This window comes from Neoarius graeffei, chromosome 20, assembly GCF_027579695.1.
Source record: "Neoarius graeffei isolate fNeoGra1 chromosome 20, fNeoGra1.pri, whole genome shotgun sequence".
Lineage (NCBI taxonomy): Eukaryota > Metazoa > Chordata > Actinopteri > Siluriformes > Ariidae > Neoarius > Neoarius graeffei.
Window position 1 is genome coordinate 32,116,423 of NC_083588.1, and position 15,147 is coordinate 32,131,569.

A 15,147-nucleotide genomic window follows, 5' to 3' on the forward strand; every position below is an offset into this window, starting at 1 on the left:
CTTCACTGCTGCACGCACTGTGTATCCTATGTGTAAATGTTTTTCTCAAGATAAAATATGTCCCACGTTTTACGATTCCGGAGATTGCTGAAGTAAATGAGCAACAATATCACGTGACCACCATGGAGTGTGTTTGAGCTACTTTTAACCAAAAGAAGTCGGCATGGGCAAACATGGCAGACTCCGCTCTCCCAGGAGTGAAAAGCCAGCAGGAAAGAAAAGAAAAGTCTGCAGAGTAAGCGCAACTGCAAAACAGCAAGGTTAGATGAAGTGTTATTTTTCTGGACAGATAACTAAATCATTCTAGCTAGTGCTTAGCCATCTTAGTCTTCGAATGCATGGGCTTGACTCCACAGTAGCAAGTATGGAGTTATACACCTACTGTTTTGATCTTACAGAGAAAGAAACAATAACACAAAAGCAGTAACAGCAAAGATACATTCATCTTTTGTTTCACGGATCTATTCACGAACGTCGGCCACAAATTACATACCCAGTTCCATAGTTATGCTAAGTAGTTAAAACTCCTCACGTTCTGCTATTTCCATAGGGCCACACTGTTTACCTCAAGAGGTAGGATATTCAGTCCCAAAATGGAGAAAGGTGACCCTCCGCATATCAGAACGATCACATTTCATCCACATGATATTGGTCTTGCGAGACAGGAAAATGCCATGCACAATTTAAAATATATTTCAGATGACTTTGCAGTCAGCACCTTTAAGTAAACCACCAAAACCAATTTTAAGATCAGCAGTGTTGGGCACGTTACTTTCAAAAAGTAATTAGTTATAGTTACTAGTTACTTTTCCCAAAAAGTAACTGAGTTAGTAACGGAGTTACTTTGTCATAAAAGTAACTAATTACCAGGGAAAGTAATTATTCCGTTACATTTTGTCCCCCCCCCAAAAAAAAAAAAAAAATCAAATTCAATTAGTGTAATCATAATAAAAGTGAATGTTAAATGTGTTTAATGACTGAAATGGACACTTAACAGAACCAGTTAGTAACATTATCTACACTATATTAATATTTTTGTGGGACAATGTGAGATAAGACATCTATCAAATGTAATATATTTTTGCAGTTATTAAAATTATGTTACTAATTACTGGCCACTGACGAGGACAAACGCTTTGTTCCTCGACATAATGTGCATTGCACGTAAACACTCTTGCCTTTTATTTCAAGTAATGAAAAGTCCTGGCTGTATTTCCAGTGTGAAAGCGCAGTGCTGGGCTGACCGCTCGCCATCGCTGGCTCTTCCGATTGAAAGAGCGCGCAGTAGTGCAGTAGGCGTGGCCTACCTACATATGTTGTCCAAATCTACTCTGATTGGCTTACTGTGCCGTTGTCTCGCGTCTCCCCGCCCCACACTAAAGCAGAGTAAAGAAAGGCTGAACGAGCAGCGTGCCAGATGAGAACAGCTTTAATAAAGTAACGCATAGTATTTTATTGTAAGTAACGGGAACGGCGTTATAACGATGTAAAAAGTAATTAGTTAGATTACTCGTTACTAAAAAAAGTAACGCCGTTAGTAACGCCGTTTATTTCTAACGCCGTTATTCCCATCACTGAAGATCAGACATATGGAAACCACACTATACAGCTTGAATATACTCTCATTGATTTTGTAGAAATGAAAATACCATACCGGAGTAAAAATGGTCAAGTCAACAATTAGGTCAGGTTTGGTTACAATCAAATGACAGAATAATCAATTTTATACAGTGGTGATTGAAAGTTTGTGAATCCTTTAGAATTTTCTATATTTCTGCATAAATATGACCTAAAACATCAGATTTTCACACAAGTCCTAAAAGTAGATAAAGAGAACCCAGTTAAACAAATGAGACAAAAATATTATACTTGGTCATTTATTTATTGAGGAAAATGATCCAATATTACATAACCTGAGAGTGGCAAAAGTATGTGAACCTCTAGGATTAGCAGTTAATTTGAAGGTGAAATTAGTCAGGTGTTTTCAATGGGATGACAATCAGGTGTGAGTGGGCACCGTTTTATTTAAAGAACAGGGATCTGTCAAAGACTGATCTTCACAACACATTTGTGGAAGTGTATCATGGCATGAACAAAGGAGATTTCTGAGGACCTCAGAAAAAGCGTTGTTGATGCTCATCAGGCTGGAAAAGGTTACAAGACCATCTCTAAAGAGTTTGGACTCCACCAATCCACAGTTAGACAGATTGTGTACAAATGGAGGAAATTCAAGACTATTGTTATACTCCCCATGAGTGGTCGACCAACAAAGATCACTCCAAGAGCAAGGCGCGTAATAGTCGGCAAGGTCACAAAGGACCCCAGGGTAACTTCTAAGCAACTGAAGGCCTCTCTCATTAGTCAAATGTTAATGTTCATGAGTCCACCATCAGGAGAACAGTGAACAACAATGGTGTGCATGACAGGGTTGCAAGGAGAAAGCCACTGCTCTCCAAAAAGAACATTCCTGCTCATCTGCAGTTTGCTAAAGATCACGTGGACAAGCCAGAAGGCTATTGGAAAAATGTTTTGGATAAGACCAAAATAGGACTTTTTTTGGTTTAAATGAGAAGCGTTATGTTTGGAGAAAGGAAAACAGTGCATTCCAGCATAAGAACCTTATCCCATCTGTGAAACAGGATGGTGGTAGTATCATGGTTTGGGCCTGTTTTGCTGCATCTGGGCCAGCACAGCTTGCCATCATTAATGGAACAATGAATTATACCAGTGAATTCTAAAGGAAAATGTCAGGACATCTGTCCATGAACTGAATCTCAAGAGAAGGTGGGTCATGTAGCAAGACAATGACCCCAAGCACACAAGTCGTTCTACGAAAGAATGGTTAAAGAAGAAGAAAGTTAATGTTTTGGAATGGCCAAGTCAAAAGTCCTGACCTTAATCCAATCAAAATGTTGTGGAAGGACCTGAAGCGAGCAGTTCATGTGAGGAAACCCACCAATATCCCAGAGTTGAAGCTGTTTTGTACGGAGGAATGGGCTAAAATTCCTCCAAGCCGGTGTGCAGGACTGATCAACAGTTATTGGAAATGTTTAGTTGCAGTTATTGCTGCATAAGGGGCTCACACCAGATACTGAAAGCAAAGGTTCACATACTTTTGCCACTCACAGATATGCAATATTGGATCATTTTCCTCAATAAATAAATGAGAAAGTATAATACTTTTGTCTCATTTGTTTAATTGGGTTCTCTTTATGTTTAGGACTTGTGTGAAAATCTGGTCATATTTATGCAGAAATGTAGAAAATTCAAAAAGGTTCACAAACTTTCAAGCACCACTGTATACTATAAACACATTCATTTAATTCATCTGTCAATTTCTGTATTAACCTGCATGCACTGTATCAGCAGTGGGTTTTCTTGGATGTTGTTCGTTTATACTGCCAAGCAAACTGCTGAAGTTTGATCCTGGCTTCTGATCTTGAGTATACAAGAAGGCCATAGGTGCCAGAACCATATGTGCTCTGGAGCTAAATTTAAAAATGACATGGCTTTGGTAAGACTGGCACATGCTGTATAATACCAGTGGTACTGACAATTTCTCTGTTCTACACAATTCATTACACAATTGTAGTGGCATAAGAATGCAACGAGTGGCCAAGAGTCATTCATATTCAACGAGAGCTGATGATTGAAAGTCTACATCCCAAACTGCATCCTAGTAACTGCAGCCAGTTGGCAAAGCAACTGTTAAAAACATTCATCCAACCATGAGTAGTACTCTGAGGAGAAAATGTACTGTCAACATAGCAGGGTAAGGCTTAAGCACTAATTATTATTATATGAGGGTCAGAATGGGATGATGAAATTGCATGAGGTGATTAATTTTTTGGTTGTTATGAGCACCCCCAATGACTTTCACAAACTGTACTCACCTATCTATTTTCTGATGTGAAGCCTTGCTTTCCAACACTAGCTTCTCATTGGTAATCTCAAGTTCTCGAGCAGTCACATCTAACTGCTCATAGACTTTTGCATGCTGCTCATTCATCTCCCGTAGCATCTCCACTTGCTTGGACAAGTACTGGCAGGGAAAATACAGATGATAAAACAGTCTGCTTAACCAATGCCTTTTGTCTGTGCAAGAAAGGGAAACAAACATGCTTAATCCTTTCTTTGCCTTTTTACTGCATTCAATACTACACACTCATCTACATTCAGTGGCCACGATGTTCCTGTGTTCTGTTCTACAGGAAAAAGGGAACAGCACAGGACCATAGAGGCATGTAGGGCTGGTGTCACTAGTAAAATTCTGCAACAGTCACTACCAAAAAGGTAGGCACATCTAAAAGAGACCAGTAAGTGTACACCATTTTTGAAAACTTTCACAATGGCAGACCTGCCAAGCCCAAACAGAAATAAATCAGTAGTCTTGCCTAGTGTTTGTGAGTTAAGAGCAATTTAAACACTTTCTTTTCTAATCATTACCATTAAGATATTTTGTAAGGTGTTCGATCTGACACTTCATTGTATGGCTATTTCCCCACCCCCTTTTTCAGTGGCCAAGCTTTTGGTGATTCCCTAATAAATGTTGGGACTCATCACCACCTCCAGAAGTACTGGAACAGCAAGGCCGATTCTCTTGTTTTAGCTCTACACTGAACACATTTCGGTAGAAGGTCAAAAGATGAATAAGACATTATTAAACATACAGGACACTTTCGATGGAATAAAAACATGTACCGTATTCTGTTCCCTTCTAGTGGGTTTCATTCATTTAATTTTACAGCATGCAATATTGTTTGCATATCGCTCATCCTACGTGTATTACGTCACTCTACCCGATGCAAATGAGCGTTGAATATAGTTTACGATATTGCATGGTTGTCAAAACATATCACACGTCAGAGACCTAAAACTCCAGCACCAGCAAATGACTGACAATTTGTAAACAAAACATGACCACCAGGTTTGATTCGTTAAATACAGAAGATTTTGAGAAAATTGTGAAAGAGAAAGACGCGGAGAACACCCGAAAGGAATGTGTGTGTATGTTGTTGTATTATTATTATTATTATTATTATAATAGGGCGGCACGGTGGTGTAGTGGTTAGCGCTGTCGCCTCACAGCAAGAAGGTCCGGGTTCAAGCCCCGTGGCTGGCGAGGGCCTTTCTGTGCGGAGTTTGCATGTTCTCCCCGCGTGGGTTTCCTCTGGGTGCTCTGGTTTCCCCCACAGTCCAAAGACATGCAGGTTAGGTTAACTGGTGACTCTAAATTGACCGTGAATGTGAGTGTGAATGGTTGTCTGTGTCTATGTGTCAGCCCTGTGATGACCTGGTGACTTGTCCAGGGTGTACGGTACCCTGCCTTTCGCCCGTAGTCAGCTGGGATAGGCTCCAGCTTGCCTGTGACCCTGTAGAACAGGATAAAGTGGCTACAGATAATGAGATGAGAGAATAATAATAATAACAACAACAACAATTTACTTTTTGTGGTATATCAGATATCATTCAGCTAGCATGATACTGAGCTTGTCTTTGACTCATTCAAGTTCATGCTAGCTGAACGGAACATAAATCGGATATACCACTCAACGCCAGCCAATATTGTTTAAATATATCAAAATATCAGCTTGTGGAATCCATGGTGATGTCAGTGGGTCGCCACTTTGATGCAGTTATTACAAGCCAAGGATAAGCAACCAGATATTAAAATCTTATTTAAGACTCTGTTCCTATACTTTTGCTCACCTAAAAATTGGGTGGTCTTGCCACCAGAGGTGCCATGGTCTAAGTTGTTTTAATACATCTAGATGTAAATTTCAGGAAATTCCGAAATTTTGCTGAAATTCTGGTCGATCGTCTTGTACTCCTCTTTTGAGCTCAAATCCAAATGTCTTCAGTTTATAGCAAAAAAAGAATTGGCCTTGCTGTTCCAATACTTTCAGAGTGGACTAATTTTATACATGTACACACACACATCTAACATTAGCGAAGTCAAATGCACATTGAGATCAACTCAAAATGGACTTTTCAAGCAGGAAAATCAAATGGAGAAGAATGCACAGGCCAGAACATTAATAACGTGTTCTGGGAGGAAGGAGGCGGGGCTTCCAGGAGTGTTAGTTATTAACTGGGGGAGCTCAAAACATATACTCAATTTTCAATTATTCCAGATTCTATGTCGACTGGCTAATCTGCTATTTTTATTGGGGGTAAAAAAGAAGACTGCTCTTTTGGCATATTTTACTGATACTTGTACAAGCATATGGCAATGTTAAAATGCCGAGCTACAACACAAAATGTGTAAATTTTGGCAGATCTGCAATGCTGCTGCATGACTATTGGAGGGAGTAGAGTACACATATACAGAGGGTGATGAGACTATGCACATCACTGTAAAATACTGCATAAAGTGTGAACAACTGACTAAATTCATCCTTAAAACAGTGCACTCTATTGTTCCCCCCCACTGTAATTGTCTTTGTACAGCAGAGACTGGCAAATCTGGCAACGTGACCAGCAAGCAGCAGGGTCCTCCCAACACCCACACACTCCCGAAATATTCTTATTTACCAGCAATGCTTATGCTACTCTCTGCTGGCCTCATGCCAAGACCCAACAATGGTCACTGTTGGAAGAAATCCTCTCAAAGTCTGCAGACATTTTGTGGCCAAGTCCATGAACAAACGGTCTTACACACACACGCACAATGTATTTTCACATCAAATGGATGGGGGCTGTACCTCAATCTCCTGCACCTGCTCCTCATTGGTGATGTACATCTGCTGCAGTGAGTCCTCCAGTTCCTTATTGCGTTCCAGAAGGGTCTTCCCTAGCTCTGCTGCCAAGTGCAGATCTGAGAGAGCAAACAAAACAGATGACATGAGGGAACCATGAACATAAAGCCAAGGGACAGCTGCAGTACAGCAGGAAGCCATAAAATGTAACGCTCAATGAGAGTTTAAATGATCTTGCTAAAGAGAAGTTTAAAGATACATTGACCACTGTAACGTTTTGGTATTTACTTGTTGTGACTTCAATATCATTTAACATTTTTTCCCCCAACATTTGCAGTAGAATTTACCACATGAATTAAAAAAGGCAGTATTTAGGGGAGTATCCGATACAGGGGAGTTGATCCGATACAACAATTATAATTCTTACGGTAAGAATTTTGTCCATACCATTATACCAGTACAGTTAGGACACAACACACAAGTCAAGGGATGAGGGGGTTCTACTAGATCACCCCTTATAACATCCAGGAACCATAAGAGTCACCTGGATACTTTTTCTGTAAATGTAAAAATACAAATTCGGGGTCAGAGAATGAATTTTATGTATACCTCTAATGTTACAGAGACAATTTTTTCCCCAGAATGATGATACTAATGGGGCAGCACAGTGGTTAGCACTGTTCCCTCACAGCAAGAAGGTTCTGGGTTTGAACCTTGCGGCAGATGCTTTTTGACCAACAGAGAATGGGTTCTTGAACCTTTTCCATTCAGGATTCTTTGAATCCTGGTGCCTGCTAATGAACCAGCCCAAATTTTCACCAGTTTTGAGCAGAACCATTGTAATCAAAAATGTGTCATGAATGGAGGGCGTTGTACAATGCACAACGGAATTTAACAGTAGGAGCAAGACGCATTGATTACCTGCGTTTGTTCTATTACTGAGGATATTTGTTTCGGTGTCATTTTTTAAAATAATGTATCCTTTTCCATTGTGTTCTCCATTGCTGCGCTCTGCTTTGTCGCCAAACTAATGACACGCTCACTGATGTTGTCAGGGTTTGTGCTTGGAAAAACCAGCTATATTTTGGTTCCAGCTGGGAATCAACTTTTCAGGTTCCGAACAAATTTACTTTTAGTTGAAATGCTCTGAACGGTTCAAAATCTGGTGCGTGAACCAGAATGGAAACTGTTCCATGTTGGTAGAAAAAGGGTATAAGTGGAGTTTGCAGGTTCTTCCATGCCTGTGTGGGTTTCCTCCGAGTGCTCTGGTTTCCTCCCACACTCCAAAGACGTGGATTATGTCAAACGACTATTCTAAATTGCCCATAGGTGTGAATGTGAGTGTAAATGGTTGTTCGTCTCTGTGTTAGCCCTGTGATAGATTGTCAACTTGCCCACGGTGTACCCCGCCTCTCACATGTCAGCTAGGATTGGCTCTAGTTTTCCCCTGAGACCCTGCCGGATAAGTGATATAGATAGATAGATAGATAGATAGATAGATAGATAGATAGATAGATAGATAGATAGATAATGTTAGACCTGCTCTAAAATATTGTCTTTGAAAAATTAAAGGAGTACTAAAATTATACCTTGATATACAGGACATCAATGCCACTATTTATACCATTATCTGCTGCACTCTAGCTGGCTTTTTTTCTCTCTCTGTCACTGGGGACCATCTAACATAAAGCTACAGCAGTTCATCCCTACACAACAAAGACTGCATAGAACACACTTCTACTGGTTTGCTAGTATCCACAGGGACTGTGAAGGAGATAAACATATACTGTATAGGGAAGACTTAAGAGGGTCAGAAACATTGACCTCCATTGCATAAGCATGATTGCAGCAATGAATCATGAAACCATTGGTGTCAGCAACACCACAAACCTATGGTAACATGGCATCATATAGTAACGTATCCACGTATAAAATCATACAGGAGAACAGAGACATAATGTAACTGCCATTTTTGAACAGATCTCCGAGGTCTCCCAGCTGGGGACCAAGCAGAGTAGGTTTTACCAAGGAGACAATTCATTGCACACACACAAGGAAGAAGTCTTCTCCCTTCCCCCCTCTTTTCAATGCTCTTTTGTTCTGTCTCCCCCCCAATTCCTCACAAAGGCATGAAGATATAGGCAAACTGCTGAGACAGAGTAAGAGCTGTGGAAGGTTTTAGAGAGAGACAGCTAAACCATTAATATCACATGACAAACAGCTAGAGGTTCGTGTACAGTGACATTTCAAGAGATCTCAGGGTTGTGAAACCCAATTCTTACAGTCAGTTATCTACAAGAACACACAGATAAGGCCACACGGTTTATTAATTCATTCATTCCTCTTCAGTAACCCCATCATCCTGGTCATCTGGAGCTTATCCTGGAAAGACTGACCACAAGGCAGGAATACACCCAGGATCTGTCGCAGGGCACTGCACTCATTCACACTTGAGACCTCAAGCATGGCACAGGAATAGGTTTTAAGCGTTAACAAATCTAATATAGTAATTTTTACCATTAAAGTAATTCATATAGGTAGTGGTCTGAGTGAATGACCTTGATGTCTAACATCACAGCAGAAAGTCTATTGGTCTCATCGCCATTTCCGCTATACTAAAATACAGAGGGAACCCGCCCAAAGGGATCAATAAAGTTCTCTCTTATCTAATCTAATGCCGATCCTCCATTTTGAGCTAATTTATTGCCATGCCATGTAGATGTGTTGCTGGCTGGTACAGCAACACAACAGAAGGTGGATTTACATTGCATTCATGGTCTAAGAATGTTCAAACTGCAAAGATTTGGATGTGTTTTACGAGAAGTTCACGGGCACATTGGGTGCCTGTGAAATGGTCTCTCCTCTGCTCTGCACATTTTACTGAAGACTCGTACGAGACCTCTGATCTGTTGAGGAGCGTTGGCTATAAGCCCGTATTGAAAGAGGGTGCAGTACCAACAATTAAAGGAAAACAAGTATTTATTTATTTAAAAAAGGAAAAGTTCAGTTGCACCAGTTCTCCCGGAGTGAGCCGAGGGTTGTTGCTAAAACCCGGGATGGAACAGGACATGATATATTGCTCGGGCAATAACCTCCCGTCCCAGGTTTTAGTAATTGCCTGAGCCAAGCAGTAATGCTGGAGTACTCAGTATGGAGAAAACAGAGAGTGAGTGGAGCAGCCGTCTGATTTCTAAACTGCATGTTGCTGCCATCTCACCCTTACGTGGAAGAAGCGAATGAACAGAGAACTGAACGAACAACTGAAAGTCAGATTGTTTCAAAACAATCGGCCACAAGATCAGCCTTCAAGAAGCAAGAACACAGATGGGTAAGCTCCGACTCTTATTTGGGTATAAAGCAATAAAAACAACATGTTGTTCACTTGCATTTAGATTAATACATGTAACTTGTATTGTGTGTTTAAGTTACCGGTATAAGATTATTTAATTTGCTTCAGAATGTGATTGTCTCAGTTCACTGTCATGCTCCCGGGCTCACCCAACACTCAGGACTCCATTTCCCACAATCCCCTCCTCACACACTAGTCACTACCATGTGCACTCTGTCAGCCAACCCGGAGCCACTTCCTAGGAGTGGCTCCCCAGAGTTCTAATCACCATCACCTGTACTTTTTGTTTCCATTTGTATTTATACCCTTTTGTTTGTTTTATTCGTCGCACAGTATTGCCTCTACATTTCGTGAGCCTACTGAACGTTATCATTCTGATTGTATTCCTGTGTATGACCCTTTTTGCCTTCCATTTTTTCCCCCCGGTTCACCTAGCCCTTGTGTTTGTTTGCTAGTTTCTCTTGCTTCCCGGTTTCTCGATCCTCGCCTGTTTTCCAATTACGATTTGCCTAGCCCTTGTGTTTAGATTGCCTGTGTTTTTCTGATTCCCGGTTCTTGGACTATTGCCCATTTCCTGACCATGATTTGCCTAGCCCTCATTACTGTTTTGGATCTCTTGGTATTGACCAGGCCTGGCTTTTGTACATTGCCTTTTTCCATTGTGTTCATTAAAACCTTGAGTTCATTCATAATCTGCAAGCGTCTGGTTTGTTACAGCTGTGTTACATTCATCTGATTATTTAATTAGCCTTTTAAGTTTTATCAGTGAAAATGCATGCATGTACATGTATGCTGCGTAAGTTATAACACCTAGCCTGTTTTAATGAGAGTCAACCCACAATCAATGAAGTCAAATCAGTCTTAGTTGAGCAAGTCGGTAACGGTATTTCTTACTTTCACCATAAATTTTTATTTATACGACTTTGGTCTATAGCTGTCAAAGGCGTCAGCCTTAAAACCGGTTAACGCTGTGACGTCACACACTCGGGGCTGGCTGGCTCAGTGGTGCAGCTTGAATGACAACTTTGTGGTTGATTTTACCTATCAAAAATATTTTTTTTTAATTCCTATTTATGCAGCATACAAGAGTCAAGGATGGAGATAATTCTGAAAATTCATTCAGAAATTTATTTAAACATAAAGGTTCTGCGTATCTGCTTTAAGAATAGTCAATCCAACTACCAAGTCATATTTACCAACACAGCATGCATGTTTTTGGGAAAACAGTGTACCTACAGTACATGCAAAACTCAGGAACCAGAATTCCAGTTCAAACACCACATCAACACCACTATGCTGCCCGTGAGTATGCATATCTTTAAAAAATAAAACTGACTTTGACAAATTCAAGAGCTAAAATATCTATATTTTAGCAGATATTTGGCAGGAGCAGCAAGCAACACACCATTGGCCTCAGGATGTAGGTTCTGAAATAACATTTATTCATCATCATGGGAAGGAGACCTAAATGAGCTGCCTAAGCAGTGAAGCCTGCAAGCTTCTTTTATCCATCTATGTAGGTCATCTTCTACATAGAAATTAGCTTTTAAATGAGATTCATCAGTTCATCAATGCAGAAGGTTTGTAATGTTACACATGAACAAGAGTAATATGTGAGTTTTGTTGACTCAAACACTAGTACACTGAAAAAAATAAACCTGAGAAGTAAATTTAACATAATTTGAATGTGATATTAACAATAAAATTTCAAGTTTGTATGTTTACACAAATATCTAGTTTTGACTCCATTTGTGTTTGTTAGAAACAAAATAAATTAAATTTTATTTTTCTCAACAAGAATAATTATTTGAATTTTGAATTTATTTTATTTTTTTGAACATGTAAATTGCTTTGATTGGCTCCCTCAGAATTTGTCCAGTTCCCCAATATCTCAGATGACCAAGATCTTGGCCTCTTCTGGAGATCCCTTCAGCTTGATGAATATCTTGCAGTTTTGTGTCCAAGTGTTCTGGATTTTCCCCTGTTTCCTCAGGAGTCTCGCCTTTCTTGCAATGTCTGCATTTTTTTTTTTTGTTAAGTGCTCATTTAAAAAAACGTCTGAGCCTTTCAGCTTCCTCCCTTGCTTTAACAGTTGCATCTTATGCTTTCTGTTGGCAAATCTCATTATTACAGCCGGTTTGCCTGTGTTGCTTCTCCGTGGGAGAGGGTGACATGCTTCGATGTTAGTGCTTTTTACCTCAATAATTAAGTAATGCAAGCCAATCTTCTTACATTCACAATCTCAACAAAACAAACCTTGTTATCTTTACTCTTTTCCATTCAAACACTATGAGGTTTGTGCACCCCAAGTACACTGTGGGAACATTTTTCAGCAACAAGTCCGGTCCAAACCAGTCTGAACCAGGTCTGAGCTGAGCGCCTTCAACACTTAACATTAAATGTCAGTAAGGTAAGAATAATGTTTTTCTTTCTTTTTTGCTTATTGTTGTCAAAAACCAGAATTAATCGGACGCTTTTCGTGTTAATTGAAGTTACCTTAGTGTGTTAAGAGCCTTGTAAAGGAATTAAGTTACATGATTACATGTTACATGAGCTAACAACTTACTAGCGCCAAACCTGTAACGTTACCTAGACCCGACCAAACCTTCGCTCTGTAAGCGTTATTGCTGGGAATTTTTTCGTGGTGCATCCTGCCCCGGTTTATGTAGAGACAGTCACCTTGCCAAGGCCTTAATGCTTAATGTTATTTGAACGGTAGGTATAAATAAAGTCGATCATTTAAGTGGTCTGCTCGACCGTTACTGGTGAACGGCTGGGCTGGCCCTCACAATTATAGCGGATTCTGTGCAAATGTAAAACACACACATGCCACAAGTTTAATGCCATCCACACAGCTTCTTTACTTAACCGACAACACGGAGTTATAAAAAAATTACAGCAGGATTAAAATCAAATATCCCATTTTTATTTCACTGTACATATGTGCGCAGCCTCCAGTTCCAGCTCTCCCTCCTTGGCTCCCCGAGGCTGGGGAATGGAAAAGAGTAAAGATACAGCACGATATAGTATTATTCAACTGATGTTTCTGAAGTAAACCTTGACTACGGTGAGATGCTAAAATAAAACTTAAGCATATGAATATGCGAATAAAAAGTTCGATCTGACATGAGATGCGTCACTCTTCAGGAAATGCATAATCATATGACAATAATTGGATAAAAAACAAGATTAAAAACTTGTTGCAGCTGCAAATAGACCCATCATTCAAAGCAGAAAAGGAAGAGACATCAGCAACAGAAAAATGATGAAAAATAGTCTCTAACTGTAGGCTAGTTATTGTTGTGTAATTGTAATTGAGTGTGACGATGTAAACTTCTAGGTTTCTGAATTACAACATCCAGAGATAAGTGTAAATAATGCAGTTTAAATTCAGCAATGTATTATTTTCATACATGAAGGAACAGCCTATTTTTTTTTACAAGACATTTCCAACATTATTTATATAGAATTCAGGAGAACAGAGAAAATAAAGGGTTTGAAAGTCAACATTTTCAGATGTTTTTGAGTGAGAATGAGAGATTAGTCATGTAACACTGTGCAATTTACATTTTTTTTAGATATGTAGTTCTTTAACAATGTCTTAGAATGAAAAAAAATTTTAAATCACCTTTTGTGTTTGCTGTTAATTACAGCTCCAATGAAAAAAATCAAAATCCACAAAAATTGGAATTGGCTAATGAAACTGCAAATTGAATAATATAATAATTATCATCAAGGGACACTCAAGTTACCATTAACCTTACAGGTGAGCAGGCTTGTGGTGATATCATGAAGTTAACACTGTTAGCTTCATGATATCACCACAAAACCAATGAGAACATTTTTATTTGTTTTCTGAAAATGACTTCAAATATGCTAACAGGGCATTGTCTTATGTAAATTAGCACATTTAAATATGTTCAGAGCAAAACAAAAAAGTTAATATTGGATAAAGGCACAATTCTTGTTTTATTTTGTTGATATATTTAGATCATAGTTTTTTAAATGAGGGAATTTTGGATATCTCTAATTGTTACACTGGAAAAAAAAGACCTAGCAACCATAAAAGTAACTTTTCTTTTTGGAATGAAATGTTGTTTAAATTGGATCATGAATGATATTTTGACAAACATATCTGCCCCGGTGTTGGTTTCTTTTATTGGCAGTTATTCACTTTATTTTATCTCCACCAGATGGTTCTTGAATCTCCACAGGAAGGCTACACTGAATGAAGGCATGTTCAAACATTTGATTAACTGAGGTGGGGAAAGTGGGGCAACAGGTAAATTCATTCAGTTAGCTTATCAGCCAGAAAACAAGTCATACTTTCAGATGTCAAAGGTTTTGTTGTCCTGGATTGACTTTATGAAGCTCTGATGAATATAAATTCAAATTCAATCCTGTTACCTGTGGCAAATTATCAGTATGTTTCCCTCATGAGGTTGACCAGATAAATGGTGCTTGAAAGTTTGTGAACCCTTTAGAATTTTCTAGATTTCTGCATAAATAGGACCGAAAACAATCAGATTTTCACACAAGTCCTAAAAGTAGATAAAGAGAGCCCAGTTAAACAAATAAGACAAAAATATTATACTTGGTCATATTTATTGAGGAAAACGATCCAATATTACATATCTGTGAGTGGCAAAAGTATGTGAACCTTTGCTTTCAGTATCTGGTGTGAACCCCTTGTGCAGCAATAACTGCAACTAAACGTTTCCGGTAACTGTTGATCAGTCCTGCACACCGGCTTGTAGGAATTTTAGCCCATTCCTCCGTACAGAACAGCTTCAACTCTGGGGTGTTGGTGGGTTTCCTCACATGAACTGCTCGCTTCAGGTTCTTCCACAACATTTCGTTTGGATTAAAGGTCAGGACTTTGACTTAGCCATTCCAAAACATTAACTTTATTCCTCTTTAACCATTCTTTGGTATTTGGTAGGGACTTGTGTGCTTAGGGTCGTTGTCTTGCTGCATGACCCACCTTCTCTTGAGATTCAGTTCATGGACAGATGTCCTGACATTTTCCTTTAGAATTCACTGGCATAATTCAGAATTCATTGTTCCATCAATGACGGCAAGCCGTCCTGGCCCAGATGC

General features: G+C 39.3%; 1 protein-coding gene across 1 annotated transcript in view; it reads right to left on the reverse strand.

The window, feature by feature from the left end:
- Positions 1–15,147, reverse strand: part of cdr2l (cerebellar degeneration-related protein 2-like) — a 33,211-nt gene that overhangs the window by 2,277 nt on the left and 15,787 nt on the right. Inside the window, exons 2-3 of the mRNA XM_060901496.1 lie at positions 6,705–6,817; positions 3,894–4,042 (exon numbers count right to left, since the gene is read on the reverse strand). Coding sequence (XP_060757479.1) covers positions 3,894–4,042; positions 6,705–6,817 — 262 coding nt within the window. The remainder of the gene's footprint in view (positions 1–3,893; positions 4,043–6,704; positions 6,818–15,147) is intronic.